Genomic DNA, 17,453 nt, shown 5'->3' with positions numbered 1-17,453 from the left:
TATTGTTCAAGATTCTTTCATCCTCTTCAATCATGGCCTTATCTTCCATGGCTTTCTTCTTCTATTATGTTACCTCACATAGCATCATGGCTTGAGATTCTTTTTCTAGCTTGAGATTTTTTATTTCCATGGCTTGTGCTATGTTCTTTTCCATTAGATTTGCAACTACTGCATCAAATTCATTGGAGTTACCACCTATAAATAGCTTGATGGTGTCTATCTCTTTGTATTGTGTATCATTTCTTTCCTTATCTTTAAGGAAATCTTCAAAGCATCTCTAGCTTCATTCAGTTGATGTAGTATAAGATGTATTTCAATCTCCTAGTTCTCAATAGTCTTTCCTAGCTTGTAAACTTCCATTTGAAGATCTTTCCTCTAAGCTACAAAGATTCTCCTTTTTAGAACTTAGCTTTGATACAATTTATTGGAATTTCAAGTGGGAAAGGTAAACTTCTTGGGGGGGGGGGGGTGGGGTTGAATCACGAGATTAAACTTCAATCCATAAAACTTTCACCATTCATTAGATGCATTCAATACATAAATTGAAATTACATGTAAAGTAAATGCATCTAAAACATGTAAGTAATCAAACACACATAACAATAGATATGATTACCTAGAAACCCTCCAAATGAGAAGGTAAAATTGGGGTGGTGATGACACCCATAAATCTTTTCACCTATAGCAATAAAGTGTAGCCAATTAAGGTTACAATGGTTTGACTATGAATCATGGTCTGCCCTGTCAAAGGCCTACCCTATTAAAGGCTTAGAAAGAATGTTAAGTCCCACCTTGTTAGAAGTGTGTCTGGTTAAAGGACTTTGGGTCATTCACTTGGAATGCCACCTTGTTAAAGGATTTGGTATAGCCTATTAGGACTACTTCACCTCAGAGATTTAACTAAAATTAGCTGTTAAAATGTCTTAGCATAGATCTTGTGATTGGCACTTGATTGCCTAATAATAGATCAACTCTACACAATGTCCTTCTTGATCCTTCATGATCAGATATAATAATATTGTATCCTTCTCTATCCTCTATTATTTTCTAACTAATTTTGCAATGCACTCTTACTACTAAGTCACCTTGAAAGCTCTGCAAACTACCTTTGTTTGTTTCTTCAATTCTTTCATTCACCCCTTTTACACTCACTTCCTTAAAGAAATTTAGGGCTTCATCCTTCTTAAAAAGACTTTGGTGGCTTAGGGTTAGGTATGAATCCATGGCTATGAGTCATCCATTTTGCCACTTAAACCTTCCTATTTTCTAATTGGTTGTATACAATTGCATAGGGAATCTACATATAGATTTTTCCTTATCTTCAAAAGATTTTAATCTATCCTCAAGTTAGCTAAAAAATGTTTTACATAGTTGTTTGTGCCATTGCAAAAAAATATGTCCAATCTGTGTTACTTAGAATATGAGGTTATTGATGCTCGACATACACTATAATTCTGCTTCTAACTTGACACCTAAACTACTAGGCACCTACTATTTACTTGGCACTTGAATCACTCAGCATGCTCTATCTACTCAACACTTGAGTGACTCAGCATGTCTAATATTTACATGTTGTACTCAGCATGCATTACTAGTTTGGCATGAACTAAGTAAATGACTTAAGTGTGCTAACACTCAAATGTCAAAACTAATCTAAGATCAACAAAAAGAATTTATCCATCTAAGTAAGTGGTCTAGGTTCATGTCAAGTGCCTTGAATGGATCTTTGCATGGATTTGGATGTTTTCCCCCAATTCTACTTCTCTCTCTCTCTCTCTCTCTCTCTCTCTCTCTCTCTCTCTCTCTCTCTCTCTCTCTCTCTCTCTCTCTCTCTCTCTCTCCACCCTATTTTTCAGAAACTACTCTACAAAACTAAGGACTTTTTCCTATGGGTCAAGTTCAACCTTGACCCTAACCTAGGTCAAGGACAACCTCAACCATAACCCCAAGTCTCATTTTTTATTTTTTGGAGTTTTAGGATCTCAGGCTTTGGAAATTTTCTTTTCCTACTTCTAGGTTGGTTGTTTCGGGTTTTGGAATGGTAGACTCTTAAATTGCATTTAATATAAATCTATTCCTAGGGACTAAGGTTAAATGGGATTTAATACTCTATGTCATCCCTCTCTAGGAGTTAGTGCCCTAGATCACTATATAAGGAAACATTCTTCCCTCATTTTGACATCTACAATCTATGCACTAGTGCATTTAGCCCCATTTTTAGACCAAAAATTTTGACCATCTATTAAAACGGGGTCAAATTGGTTGGAATAGGCAAGGAAAAATGTTTTTTTTTTTAAATTCATGCCCATGCTGGTCAAAATTTCAACCAGCACGGGCTTGTTATGTTAAAATCAAAAAAGTTTTATTTTGTGTGGGTTGATTTGCATGGGTTGTGAGTGGAATTGTAGTTGGTCCATTTGGAGGATAGGCTCAGGGCTACAAAGGGTGAGAAGTCCTTTGGTTGGAGTGACTGAAGGAGGGTAACATTCATTTCCCATCCATATGTTGTAGAGAAACATGGACATGGATGGGCTGGGAAGAAAATTGGGCCTTGCAAAAGACAACAAGGTTATCAGGAAAGCCAAGGAGTTGAGATGTAATGTGCATTTTAATTCTTCCACTTTTGGTGTGGTATGTTTATCTAAGCTATGAATCAAATTTAGTGCAATTTTTATCATTTGGAATGTAATTTATTGGGAATATTCATCATTGAGTTCTTTTTTAACCCCTTTTCATCCATAGGGTGAGGTTTCCAAATCTGTTATCTACTTTGAACTCACTGCTACAAAGAAATTTTTATTGAACCTTATTCAGATGGGTTCATCTAATTTTACATTGAAAAGCATCGGGTCATTTCTCAAATTTATAGCATAATCCTTACAACAAAGATCATGCCACATGCTGGTAGTGAGATAATATAACACTGGGTCAAATTTTATTAATGTCATCTATCCTTGCCATTACATTGCATTCCTCAAGACTGGATCTATGTTTCCTAGGAAGAAATAATTTAACAAGAGGAGAAATTATTTCTTTAACATTAGATGATTCCCATTGCTTACCCTTCATGGATTTCCAGTTCTCATTCTTTATGATTTTATTAGAAAAAATGCAACAATGACATTTAATTTGCAATGATTGAATGCATTGTTTGTGCAAATTACAAGTTCCCTTTGATAGACAAAAGGCCATTAGGCTAAGTGGCATGTTTGAGAAGGCATATACCAGATCCTTGAATGCAATGTAAAATGCACTTGGAGTCAGGTAGGTTAATTATCTAAATCAAATCAGCTGCAATTCTTTGTCTGTTTGCTCTTTTGACATTAATTGATTATATTCAAAAATGATGACGAGTCTCCACTTTTAATTTTCCTTGTAGGCCAAAGCTGGACACTCAAGAACTTGGAATCTAGTTTGGATGTCTTAGATTGATTGGGTCTACCCAAAGAGTCTTGTCTTTGTAAGTTCTATTTTCCTTGACTCAGTTTTCAGCTCTCAAATGGTTAGTTTACTTAAACTTGGGATCTTTTGCAACTTACTGGTCAAATATTTATATAGTGCTCTATGGAACTTGAGAAACTAGGTTTCCTTAGTTCAGATTTTAGGACCAAAATGGTTTTTTTTCTTGGATTTCCAATGTTTTGAAATTTATGACTCAAAGGCTTATAGTATGCTTTGTGCTTGGGGAAATTATTAGGGTGGGCATAATGATTTCATCAGAGTAAGGCCTAAGGGCATACCAAATGAAATCCTATGCTCTTATACTTTGACCTTGAGCTTTCTGATAACTATGGGTTAGCATATGATCCCTGAGTCTTGTCAGCCCAAAATCATGATTGAATATGCAATTCTAATATTAACCTTATATAGATACAAAGAAATATTTATAGCTACTCTACTAGAGTCCTAGAGATGAAGTGCTGATTTTGGTCATCTAATGTTCATTGCAGTAGCTTTTTACCTATGTGCAAGAAGAAATAAGGTTAGTTTGTACTTGTATATTTCAAGCTTGTTATTAGGGCAATAATAATCCTTTGATTTGGTAGTCAATATGAATGAATGATATAACCTAGGAGCAATTTTTTTCTCTTTTTTCTTTTTCTTTTGGGTGAACAACTTAAACAAAATTCAAACCCTTACTCTTGTTTTGCTTTTTATCATCACACATATGACAATGCTACAGTAATGGCCTCAAGTTAGTCTTCTCTAAATTTTGGTTTCTTGTTTATCCATATACCCACCCTAAGTTTTGGAACTTACTGTGCAAAAACCTAACTTATTTATCTAGATGTAGTTTAAATTTGATAGGATGAAACTGATTGAAATATGTGGTACATTGGACTTTGAGTTTTCAAATGTGAGTGTTCTTTTTGGGTGCATAGAAATCTTGAAGGTTTTGTAATATTATTCACATTGTCAATTTGCAAATGCTAACTAAATCAAACAAGGAAACCCTCTTGATGATTTATGTTTGTTCTTAACTACACACAAACACACACACACACACACACACACACACACACACACACACACACACACACACACACACACACACACACACACACATATGAATGATCTCTATTTTGATGTTGTGGGAATTGCCAAAGAAAAGAAGGATATAAAATCTATGAAAAAAAATAGAAGTGTGTTTTCTTTAGAGACTAACTTTTTTATGTGATGACATTCATTTTTTAACCTTTTCATATTTTTTATATGGCAAGTTCTTTTCATTAATTATGGTCAAGTTTAGACTAGGTTCATTCTTGTTACTTAATAGATACATTCTTATATTTTTGTGCTTGCTTGGTGCTGAAAAGTCTGAAAGATTATTTCAGGCTTGTTTAAATTGTAGTGATTGTGGCCTTTACAAATTTCTCCTATATAAAATTCATATGGGCTGGCATATCTCAGATCCTTATTGTTGAAGATTTCAAAGTGCATTGTACTCTTATGTTTTAAATTGGTTTGACAGACTAGCTACATAATCATTTTTTTGTTCTTTACATGGTTGAATTTATTTTCACACCATCTTTAACTATTTCTTAGGTTCAAATTGATTTAGTATGGAAAATTGGAACAAAAGCTTGGTCTAAATTCTGGTTGTTATGATTGTTGTAGGCAACTATGTGTATTGGGTGTGTATGAACAAAACTTTTGGATGCATTGCCAAGCAAGAGAATACATGAAGATGAGGCAGGATCTAAAAATAGTGGTGAATCAAATATGAACTTGAGGTAACTCAATTCATATATTATACCTAAAATTTTACAAAGTTATTTTTATATATTTGATGTTATTCCAATGTGGATAGACATGCAATGCATTTCTCATATAATAATTAATAACTAAGGATGTAAAATCAACTTAGCTGCATTGTTTTATGTGAAAGAATGTGTTTATTAGTTAAGCATTGGTACTTGAGTGTTTCTTTTATTGATGATTGGAAGCACAAGCTTATATTTCTTCATGGTTGAAGGATGTTGTAGTTAAACATAATAATATTTTATTGTAACTATAGTAACATTCCATCTGCATGGTAGTGAAATGGTGTAGGAAAAGTGTAAGTGGAATTCAAATATTCACATCCAATTAAAAAATAAGGCAAAAACTTGGGGGTTAACTAAACAAAACACTAGCTCTTATAAAAAAGCTACATTATGTTCTGAGAGCTTGAGAGAGCTGATCTAACTGTAGTGTTTGTATCCCTTACCTAGTTTACTAGTTTAAATTACAATCTGGATTACTATGATATTTTCATATGTTGCCTTTATTGTGAAAACCTTGCTCTTGGATGGTTTAGCCTTTTCAAAGATGACACCAAAATAGTCTGGTTCAATAGTTGATGCTGAAATAGTTAAACTTAGAGCTCTATACAATGACATTGCTACAAAAATCCAAGGAAGTTTGTTTCAAATGTCCTTTATAAGCTAAAAGTTCTAAGCCTCCCTTGGATGTTAACCTTACTCTTGATTTTGATTATGTGAATACAAGAAAAAGAGATGGATGAATTTTTGAGAATAGGATTGGCTGGATTGGCTATGATGGGGTAGAATCTAGATCTCAACATTGCAGAAAAAGGCTTCCCCATCTCAGTCTACAATTGGAGCCTAGAAAAGGTAGATGAGATGGTAGATAGAGCCAAGCTGGAAGGAAATCTTCTAGTAAAAGGCTTCCATGATGCCAAGAAATTTGTGCTCTTGATCCAGAAGGCTAGAGTCATAATCCTTCTAATCAAAGTAGGGCCCCCCATGGACAAATCAATTGAGACTCTGGATGCCCACATGAAAGAAGGGGACTGTATTGTGGATGGTAGGAATGAATGGTATGAAAACATGGAGAGAAGGCAAGAGGAGGCAAAGAAGAGGGGGCTTCTATATTTGGGCGTGGGGGTTTCAGGGGGTGAAGAGGGTGCCAGGAATGGCCCTTCTCTTATGCCTAGAGGGTCATATGAGGCTTACAAGTATATTGAGGATAGAATTGTTGAGATCATTGTGCAGGTGGATAGTGGCCCTTTTGTTACCTATATTGGAAAGGGTGGATCTAGTAATTTCATCAAGATGGTGCACAATGGGATCGAGTATGGTGACATGTAGCTTATTGCAGAGGCTTATGATGTGTTGAAGTCTATAGGTAAGGAAATTCAAGATTCAATTATTTCTCACTTTCTATGAGTGTTTTTTTTTGGTGGGTGATATGATCTGCTGAAGTCTATAGGTAAAGAAAATTAAGAGCCAATTTGGTTTCAATTTCACAATCCTCTCATCTATGGTCATTATTTCTAACAATTTGGAGTTCTAACTTTCCAACACATCATCCTAGGTAGAAGATGATTAGGATCATCCTTCATATTTAGATGAATTTATAAAATGTAAATCCCAATTATCAAGGAAATCCTGTCTAAAATTTCATTGAATTGAACTAATGCACGCAATTCCTCACAAACAATAAAAAAATAGTTAGAAAAGCACCCAAGAATCTGAGTAGATCTGGATCAAACTCTGATATAGCTAAATTCAATATTCTGCCTTAACATTTGCCACTTTCTTCCCTTATTATAAGATCCAAAAAGGCATCCTTTGTGAGGTTGCAATTTTTTTGCATACAAGACAAGTGGAACTTGCTTTATGATAGCAGCTATACAATCTCCATGAAATAAAAACTGTATTGCAATCTTATCAAAATAAAATTGTTATTCCAATCTCAATTATCTAGAAGCAGTTTTTACAACTTGAACCCAATTTCTAACTAAATCCATCTTTAGAAACACCATATTATGATCTTCAAAACTTTGCATTGGATAACTACTACTAACCTTAATTGTGACCAAAAGGAGATCGATGCTTCTATATCGAATCCTCAAAATCTTGAAGTATTGAACTGCTTGGTTTAAGATAAAATTATTTTTTGTTTAAGATGTGCCAACTTGACTACTTATTATTTCTTGAATCCATGCCAAGATAGCCAAACTTAGACTCTTTTATATTCTAGTATTTTTTCACTTTATTTTGAATTTTTTTGGACATTTGGGTGGTCCAACTCAGAGGTGGATTACTTTTCTTGCTGCATGATTCTATCATGCTTTTGTCCTCTTTCTATTCATACATATCAACAATTTTAAGATGTACAAGATCTTTTGGCAAATCCAGAGGAAACAAGTATCACTGATCAATTTCTATGGAATCTTGTATTGACAAGCATTCTTCATTGTAATTTGTTACATTGGCCTTTTTCAAATTAATCCTTTTGCACATACACTACAGTAGATCACCAACTATGTTCTACCTTTTTTAGCATCCTCCCATGAGCCTTCTCTTCATAGGTTTCAATTTTTGGTCACTTCTAAATATCCTTTTTCATGGTTTCAAAGAAATCCTTCATCCCTTAAAAATTAGTTCTATTGTGTGAACTCTTTACAAGAGTGGGTATACACCATTTTTAAAGGGACATACTTAGTGAAGCAATTAACTAAATTGTTAAATCAAATTATGCATACAACCATTGCCACAGTCTTCATTTGTATCTAAGGAAATAGTGCAACAACTTTCCTAGCATTCAATGAATCAGTTTTCATTGCTCTTAAGCTTGACAATAACATCCATAACTGCATTGTGGTCATGCTCATGGCTTCTTCTATAAATTATACCAAGCATGACTTAGAATTTCATTTCTCCTTAAAAGATGCATCTTTGTGGTATTCACAAGCTACAGTGTGAGAAATCTTGGAAAATTGATCCATGGCAATGACCAAAATATACCATCAAAACCTCTATGTATGACTCAATATAAAATCCATGCTAATACATTCCTTATGCTTTTAAATTTTCCAAGATACTAATTATCAATATTTTGCCTAGTTTTAGTTGCCTAAGCTTGGAAAATTTTCAAATGTAACATCTATTCACTTAGATTGCAATATCTCAAGTCTTAGAAGACAAATATTTACACTCTTCTAGTTGTTGTAGGATTTTATTTCTCCCATATTATTCTGATAGCTAACTAGCATGTGCTTCACATAATATGGTTTTGCTCATGGTAGCTTGAGGACAGCATAATTACTTTTCTCTGGAATAAAATTGATCATGCATCATGAAGTCCAAATGGGAACTCATAATGCCTATATTTGATTCTTTACAAGGATTATTAGTGGCTCGAAGGGCTAGATTTTAGTGTAATACATCCTTGAGATGCTTCAAACCTGCCACCTCATTAGTCATAGCTGTACATGAAATCCTTTGAGAACCAAAGCACTGGTAACCACATTTATCTTCCATACCTTGTACTTGATTAAAAATGTGAAAGTCCACAAATAACTAGACCATTTAATATGGGGAGCATGTAGCTGTTCTTGAGTTTGCAAGCATTGCAAAGCTTCATTATCCATATTTAATGTCAATATAAATGTATATTGATGCCTAAAAGTTGGATTTGTTGGCCTCACCTACAAATGATTGATATAGCTAATGTTCATTGGGTTCTTTTTTAGGACATCACTTGGAAATGTTCAATATTGATGCAGGAGCATCCAAAGGTATAAGGGCAATCCTATGTCAACCAAAAAAATGCACTTAGACTTAGTTTTTGTTTCATGTGTTTTCATTTCTGGATACCCATTTGGGTCAAATAGGAGTTTCAACTCTCACAGTTCCACTATTAGTGTTCTAGGATAGAGTATTTGAACACCTTGGGATATGTGTAAATGATAGAAAAATAGGAGTATATAATTGAGCCATCATTTTGGCGAACTAGAAGGTTTAAATTGGTTGAAAGATTGTAATTGTAATTTAGAGCATTCCAAAAAAAGAATCAGGTCGAAAGGCCCCATGGTTTGAAAGTTATTGTAATTTTTTAATTTCTGGAGACCTCCTAAGAATGCTTCAAAGTTAGGTTAGGGGCATTAAATGACCTCAAATAGGGCTGAAAAATGGGGGACAAGCAAAGCTGGTCCATAGGGCTATAGATTTCTTTGAGAGCTTTGCAAAAATGTAAACAGTTCATCAATCAGAGCTACAGCTCAAAAGCTATGCCTCCTGGAAGTTCGATTACCATTTTTGGATTCTTCTAATTTTGTGCCAACTTCTAATGTGACTTCTAGAGCCTCCAATTTGGTCGGTGGATTCCAACTAGCATTTTCTAGAATTTATTCCTAATTCTTAACCCTCTGAGGTCTATTTAAGAACATTTTTGGCATTGTAAAAGGCAGTTCAGAGTGGAGTTTGAGAGGAGGTACTAAAATGAGAAATTATCTCCAGACTTATACTATTGTAAGCCCTTAGGGCATGTTTTGAAGTCTATTTTCTCTATACTGAATGTAATAGCATATTTACATAGTTAATACAATTTTCCCTTTCCTATTGTGTCCATTCTGTGCTTGGTTTGTGTCTCCATCAATTGGTATTAGAGTAGGTTTTCCTGAGTGTGTAGACAGAGCACCAACTATGAGGTAGTTTGCACTAGGATTGTGTGGTTGTGGGTTTGAGTTAAGAAGATGTCTCCATGAAGAGAGCATGGTGGAAGGGCCAAAGCTATTAATCATGAGGAGGTTAGAGCCCTCCAAAGGCAGGTACAAGCATTGCAGGAGGAGCTCCGTAGAGGAACAAATGTTGCTGCAGGCAACAAAAGTGAGGATGACAATGAAGAAGAAGAAATTGGACTAGAAGGGGAATTTGATGGGGAAGTTTAGAATCAAGTAGAGGAAAGGCTTTTTAGGGCCATTACTAAGTTTGGGATAAGACCTACAATTGATATGGGTGTATTTTCAGGAAATTTGAAACCAATGAGTTGATCAATTAGATCAATGAATTGGAAGAGTACTTTGAGTATGATGATATCAGGGATCTAGCTAGGGTTAAGTTTGCAAAGGCCAAACTGAAAGGCAATGCCAAAATCTAGTGGAAATGGGTTCAATTAGAAAGAAATAGAAGAGGAAAGGAGAAGATCACAAGGTGGGATCATAGGGGGGACAAATTGAAGAAGCAATTCATTCCTGTTGACTATGAGCTTGATTTGTTTAAGAAGATGCATGGGTTAAAGAAAGCAGGATAATTAGTCCAAGAATATACAGAGGAGTTTTATCAAATTTTGATTAGAGTAGGGCATGTAGAAGCAAATAAGGAGAAGCTTTCTCATTATATTAGTGGGTTGCGACCTAGCATCCAAGAGGAATTAAGTCTGGTAGGAATGACCAGCATTGAAGAGGCATACCAGTTTTCCCTATGAGTTAAAAAGAAGCTAAATAAGAGGTTTGAAGGGAGACAAAGAGGGCATGGTCAAGGAGGAAGGGGTAGTGGTAGGTCATCTGGAGGCCGAAATGAAACCCAAAAGAAAAATGAAGATGTGGGTACTAGCAGGAACTAGAGGAACGAGGGTTTCAATCGCTCCCGTGATCAAGACTTTGGAAATCAAAGAGGAAGAGGTAGAGGATGTGGACAAGGAAGAGGAGGATTTCATGGTAACTATTTCCATTGCAATGAAGAAGGTCATCATGCCTTTGAATTCCCTCAATGACAAGGAAGGACAAATAGGAGAGCTGAGGGTCAAGCTAGGGTTGCTCATGTGGATGAGGATGCACAATTATCACATTCAGAGGATGCAAAAAGAGGAGAGACTTTAGTAAATGAAAGGGTCCTACTAAGTGGTGAGATTGAACTAGGACAAAGGAGGATTTTGTTCCGTACTAGATGCAAGTGTGAGGATAAATGTTGTGATGTGATAATTGATGGTGCTAGCACTGATAACTTGGTATCAGAGGAGATGGTCTCTAAGCTAAAGCTCAAGAGGGAGAAACACCCGCAGCCCTATCAGATTGCTTGGGTGAAAGATGATCATAAGGTCTTGACAAGTGAACAATGTTTAGTGAAATTCAAAATTGGGAGTTACCATGATAAATTTCTCTGTGATGTTATTCCAATGGATGTTTGCCATCTATTGTTGGGAAGACCATGGCAGTTTGATAGGCATGTAGTACATGATGGTCATGCAAACACATACTCTCTAACAAAGGATGGAGTTCACCACAAACTAAAGCCGATGAAAAAGGAAGGCAAAAAGGTATATAGCAGTGCTAGGATGTCTTGTTGATGGAAGGAATTTTTTAGATGGCATGAAACATTAGTGTATGTGCTATGCTTTGATTCCTAGGAAAGATAAAGAAGGTAGTAGTGAAATACCACTTGAAGTTTTAGATTTACTAGGTGAATTTGGAGATATCATCTCTGATAATGTTCAAGAAGGCTTGCCACTAGTAAGGCAAAATAGTCATCAAGTAGATTTAATCCTAGGAGCTAGTTTGCCTAACAAGGCTGCTCATAGGATGACTCCTACTAAAACTAAGGAGCTAAATAGATAGGTTCAGGAGCTATTGAGGAAGGGCTTGATACAAGAGAGCCTGAGTCCATGTTCAGTACCTATAGTACTGGCACCAAAGAAGGATGGAGAGTGGAGGATGTGTATAGACTCTCGAGCTATAAATAGGATAACCATCAAGCATCAATTTCCTTTGCCAAGAATGGATGATCTTATGGACTGCTTGAGTGGAGCTCAGTACTTCACAAAGATAGATCTCAAGAGTGGCTATCATCAGATATGGATACGAGAAGGAGATGAGTGGAAAAAACCTTCAAGACCAAGGAGGGTCTTTATGAGTTGTTAGTCATGCCCTTTAGATTGATGAATGCCCTGAGCACCTTCATGTGGCTTATGAATGAGGTACTTAAGAAGTTCTTGGGAAAATTTGTTATCGTCTATTTGGATGATATTTTAATTTTCAGAAATACTTTGGAAGAACATTTATTGCATATTTGTAGTGTCCTTGAAAGGTTAAGGGAAGAAAAACTGTTAATTAATTTGAAAAAGTGTATCTTTGCAAAAAGGGAGTTAGTCTACTTGGGGTTTTTTAATATCATCTGAAGGTCTTAAAATGGATCTAGAGAAGGTAAAAGCCATCTTAGAATGGACTACTCCAAGGTCTACTACTGAGGTAAGATCATTTCATGGTCTAGTTAGTTTTTACAAGAAGTTCATTAAGAATTTCAATGGCATATTTGCACCCCTAACTGACACAATAAGAGGGGATAGAAAAGAGTTCAAATGGACTGTAAAAACTATGAGAAGTTTTGAATTACTAAAGAAGAAGGTGACAGAACAACCTGTGTTGGCACTTCCAGATTTTAGAAAGGTGTTCCAAGTGGATTGTGATGCTAATGGCAGTGCTATTAGGGTTGTATTAACCCAAGAAGGTAAGCCTATTGCATATTTTAGTAAAAAATTGAATGATGTGAAAAGGAAGTATTCTATTTATGATCAAGAGTTCTATGCAATAGTTCAGGCCTTAAAGAAATGGAGGCATTATTTATTACCAAAGGAATTTTTTTTATATATTGATCACCAAGCATTACAGTACCTAAATAGCCAAGGTAAATTGGATCAGAGGCATATGAAGTGGATAGAGTTCTTGTAGAGCTATACATTTGTGTTGAAGCATAGAAGTGGAAAATCTAACAGGCTTATAGATGCACTAAGTAGGAGACAGTTGTTGCTTACAATAATGTAGGTTGAAGTAGTTGGGTTTGATGAACTCAAGAATCTGTACATTGAGGATCTTGATTTTTTTGAAGTGTGGAAAGCTTGTAAGGAGCCTATTGTTGTAGACAAAACTAAGTGGTTAGACTATCTGATTCAGGATGGTATGTTATTCAAGGGTAGTCAATTATGCATTCCAAGGAGTTCCATGAGGGAAAATTTGATTAAGGAGAAACACAGTGGAGGGATGGCAGGACATTTTGGTCAAGATAAGACCATTGGCATTCTTAGAGAACATTAATTTTAGCCTCAAATTTCACAGGATGTGAAGAAGTTTGTACAAAGTTGTCAAATTTCTCAAGTGGCCAAGGGATTTAGTCACAATACTGGACTATATTAGCCATTGCCTATTCCATCAAATCCATGGGAGGACATAAGTATGGATTTTGTTCTTGGATTACCAAGGACAAAAAGGGGTAATGACTTAGTATTTCTGGTGGTTGATAGGTTCTCCAAAATGGCACATTTCATTCCATGCCACAAAACTCATGATGCTATCCATATTGCAGACTTGTTTTTCAAAGAGGTGGTAAGACTACATGGTCTTCCAAGGAGTATAGTTTCTAATAGAGATACTAAATTTGTAGGGTATTTCTGGAGAACATTGTGGAAGAAGTTGAGATCAAACTTGAAATTTAGTTCCACACATCACTCGTAGACTGACAGCCAAATAGAAGTGGTAAACAAAAGTCTAGGCAATTTGCTAAGATGTTTAGTTGGGGATAAACCCAAGGGGTGGGATTTGATTCTACCACAAGTAGAGTTTGCTTACAATAACTCTATAAATAAGAGTACTAGTAGATCACCATTCCAAATTTTATATGGAAGTAGCCCAAGGACTGCACCAGAGTTGAGGAAGATAGAGCAAGGGGAGAGGACAAGTGCTGAAGCTAAAAAATTTGTTGAACATATCAAGCATCTACATGAGGAGGTTCAAGCACACATTACCAAGATGAATCAAGAGTATAAAGCTAGGTTTGATCAAAGGAGAAGACATAAGGAATTCCAAGTAGGGGATCTAGTCATGGTACACTTACGAAAAGAAACATTTCCATCTGGTACTTACAACAAGCTAAAAATGAAGAAATTTTGTACCTGCAAAATTTTGAAGAAACATGACTCAAGAAATGCATATGAGGTGGAGTTGCTAGATGGAATTCACATTTCTACTATTTTCAACATTGCAAACTTAATAGAGTATCATGATGATGGTGCAGATGAGGAGTTGATGTTAGAGCCATGTCCAATTCCTACTTCTAAGAAGGAGGAGATAGAGGAGATTCTGGATAGTCATGTGGGTAGGAGTACCAGAAATAGGTAGTATGAAGAGTATTTGGTCAAGTGGTAAGGATGGCTGATAGAGGACTCAACTTGGATTTCAACAGCTAAGGTTTCCCATTTGGGATTTCCTCTACCATTCATAAAGTGATAGGGTCACTTTTCAATCTACCCTAGGTGTCTGATTTAGGAGCATCCAGAGGTATAAGGGCAATCCTATGTCAACCAAAAAAATGTACTTAGACTTAGTTTTTGTTTCATGTGTTTTCATTTCTAGATACCCATTTGGGTCAAATAAAGGTTCCAACTCTCACAGTTCCACTATCAGTGTTCTATGATAGAGTATTTGAACACCTTGGGATACGTGTAAATGCCAAAAAAATAGGCGTATGTAATTGAGCCATCATTTTTGTGAACTAGAAGGTGTAAATTGGTCAGAAGATTGTAATTATAATTTAGAGTATTCCAAAAAAAGAATCAGGTCGAAAGGACCCACGGTTTGAAAGTTATTACAATTTTTTAGTTTTTGGAGACCTCCTAAGAATGCTTCAAAGTTAGGTTAGGGGCATTAAATGACCTCAAATAGGGCCAAAAAATGGGAGACAAGAAAAGCTTGTCCATACAGCTATAGATCACTTCGAGAGCTTTCCAAAAATGTAAACAGTTCATCAATCAGAGCTATGGTTCAAAAGTTATGCCTCCCAGAAGTTCGGTTACCATTTCTAGATTCTTCTAATTTTGTGCCAACTTCTAATGCAACTTCTAGAGCCTTCTATTTGGTCGGTGGATGCCAACTAGCACTTTCTAGAATGTATTCCTAATCCTTAACCCTTTGGGGTCTATTTAAGAACATTTCTGGCATTATAAAAGGTAGTTCGGAGTGGAGTTTGAGAGGAGGTACTAAAAGGAGAAATTATCTCTAGACTTATACTATTGTAAGCCCTTAGGGAATGTTTTGAAGTCTATTTTATCTGTACTGAATGTAATAGCATATTTACACAGTTAATACAATTTTCCCTTTCCTATTGTGCCCATTCTACGCTTGGGTCATGTCTCCATCAAATATTTGGATCTATATTGTGTGGCCCTCTCATGGGATTTAAGTTGAAATGTGTTTTTTAGAACTTAACAAAACCTTTAGCTTAATCACTTTATAATAGTCAATCATAGATGTTCTTAGTTATGGCCCTTATTATGTCCACAAATTTTTTATTGCTTGGACAAAGGATTTTCTAGTCTCTGATCTGTAAGCATGAATTGCCAATTTTGACTTGAATTTTTACACCAGCCACTAGTATATAGGCCATTCCTATCTACAATGCCACCTCTTTTGGTTATGTGGTGTAGATCAAAGTGGATAAATTTTAATTAACTTGTTCTTATTGCCAAGTTTTCATGAAGCTTTATATTTCATAGGACCTCAAAGACTTCAGTAATATGTAAATTGATGGTAGATACCATATTAGAGGGCTTTGGATATCCATATTATGTGGCAATGAACTCAAAGCTTAATTGTATATTTGCTCAACTTAAAGCTGTCTCCTTCCACAAGGTTTCACAACTCTCAATGCAAGTTGTTGATCCTTATGTTGCTAAAGGGCTCAAGTCAAAGCCAAACATAATTGGTTGAAGATGGTGGTATAACCTCTGATGAATTTTTTGAAGCCATGCAAACTTGATGTTTTGTGCAACATCAAGGCAATTTAGGAGTCAAATTTTGACCATATAGAACTTCTTAGTGTTATGCATTCTTTTGTGCAACAACATGAAATTTTTTTTTTCAAAATTTAGGGAACCCTCTTAGGCTTAGATGTTTCAATGTAAACTAGCATAAGTAATGTATGTCTTAAATTTTCTAAATTGCCAATTGTTAGGTTCCAATATCTCCACGTATTTTTTTTCATCTTATTTCGCTCATTATTAAATAGATAAAACATGAATTTTTTTGCATTTGTACATGAAAGATTTTGTCATTTTTTGAAAGTCCAATAGTTTGATGGTCTAATGTGCTAGAAAAACAAAATATTGTGAATTTCCATTTTAGGATTCATTGGTTTGTAAATGATAAATTCATAGATTAGCAAAGATTGCTTTGGGGCAAGTGTAAAAATAGCCTCAAAAAATTTTCACCAATTTTAGTCAACCAACACAATTTTACATGCGCCCAGTGATTGTAAGTGAAGTCTTTTGAACATTATAATATCAAAATTTTATTGCATATGGAAATAAAATATTGAGGCTATAATATATGTTTGAAACAATGCTTGTTAGCTGGATAGATAATGGCCTTGGAACCCTTTGTGAAGGCTATAAATAGAAGGAACCTTTATGGATTATTTTTGAAGTGTCAGGAATGATTAATCTTTTGTCTTATTTGAGAGTTTCCTCATAGAAGACAATTGATGGACGTGGACATTGAATAAAGTTGGTGGGTAAGGGCTTATAGTTAAAAGAGTGTGAACATATCATTATAAAAAAATTAAAATTTGAAGGTGGCCAAGGGCCTGATGTTGATGGAATTCAAATAAAGCCAAATTCATGGCATATATGGATAGATCGTTGCAGCCTTAGTGATTATGATGATGGACTTATTGCTATCAGATGCCAAAGTACTAATATAACTATCTCAAGGTAAAGTAACATTTTTATAGTTTATTTTGATTCAAGTAGTGCTTTAAAGAGCTATCAGCTGCCATAGGACCTTGAAAATAACATATATATTAATAGCAAGCATATTTAACTACATTTCTACTATGTCTCTAGTTAATTCATAGATGCTTGTCTTGGACTAGAAAAACCTATAACTGGATCTTTGTTTGAGAAAATATTTGATCTTATCATGATCTAGCTTGCTTCCAAAATACCCTAGGATATAATTATCATTCAATCTTCTTACAATCATAATTGATTCCTACTTTCAATAGCCTATATGCTATATGCTGATATGATTAGTATAGAAGAAAATAAGGCCGTAGAAAAAAATATTTGCCTAGTTGGCTTAGTTGTGGCTTGTGGCTATACACTTATGATACTATTCAATTATGTTTCACAACTTTCATGGAATCATGTCTATATAATTGTATTGTTCAAGGAATAGT

General features: G+C 35.2%; 1 protein-coding gene across 1 annotated transcript; it reads left to right on the top strand.

Annotated features, from left to right (window-relative positions):
* Window positions 1-6,125: 6,125 nt before the first annotated feature.
* Window positions 6,126-6,593, top strand: LOC149575460 (6-phosphogluconate dehydrogenase, decarboxylating 1-like). Its single transcript, XM_089816041.1, has one exon. It carries the CDS (start codon window positions 6,126-6,128, stop codon window positions 6,591-6,593), a length of 468 nt encoding a protein of 155 aa, XP_089672167.1.
* The last annotated feature ends 10,860 nt before the right edge of the window (window positions 6,594-17,453 follow it).

This window comes from Cupressus sempervirens, chromosome 2, assembly GCF_028749045.1.
Source record: "Cupressus sempervirens isolate cs-2001-9-10 chromosome 2, ASM2874904v1, whole genome shotgun sequence".
NCBI lineage: Eukaryota > Viridiplantae > Streptophyta > Pinopsida > Cupressales > Cupressaceae > Cupressus > Cupressus sempervirens.
The sequence above is the reverse complement of the archived record's forward strand: the minus strand, read 5'-3'. Positions and strand labels throughout refer to the sequence as shown.

What these genes read in the sequence shown, in the direction of transcription:
- LOC149575460 (XM_089816041.1), top strand. Translation starts at nt 6,126, where the DNA reads ATGGTAGATAGAGCCAAGCTGGAAGGAAATCTTCTAGTAAAAGGCTTC.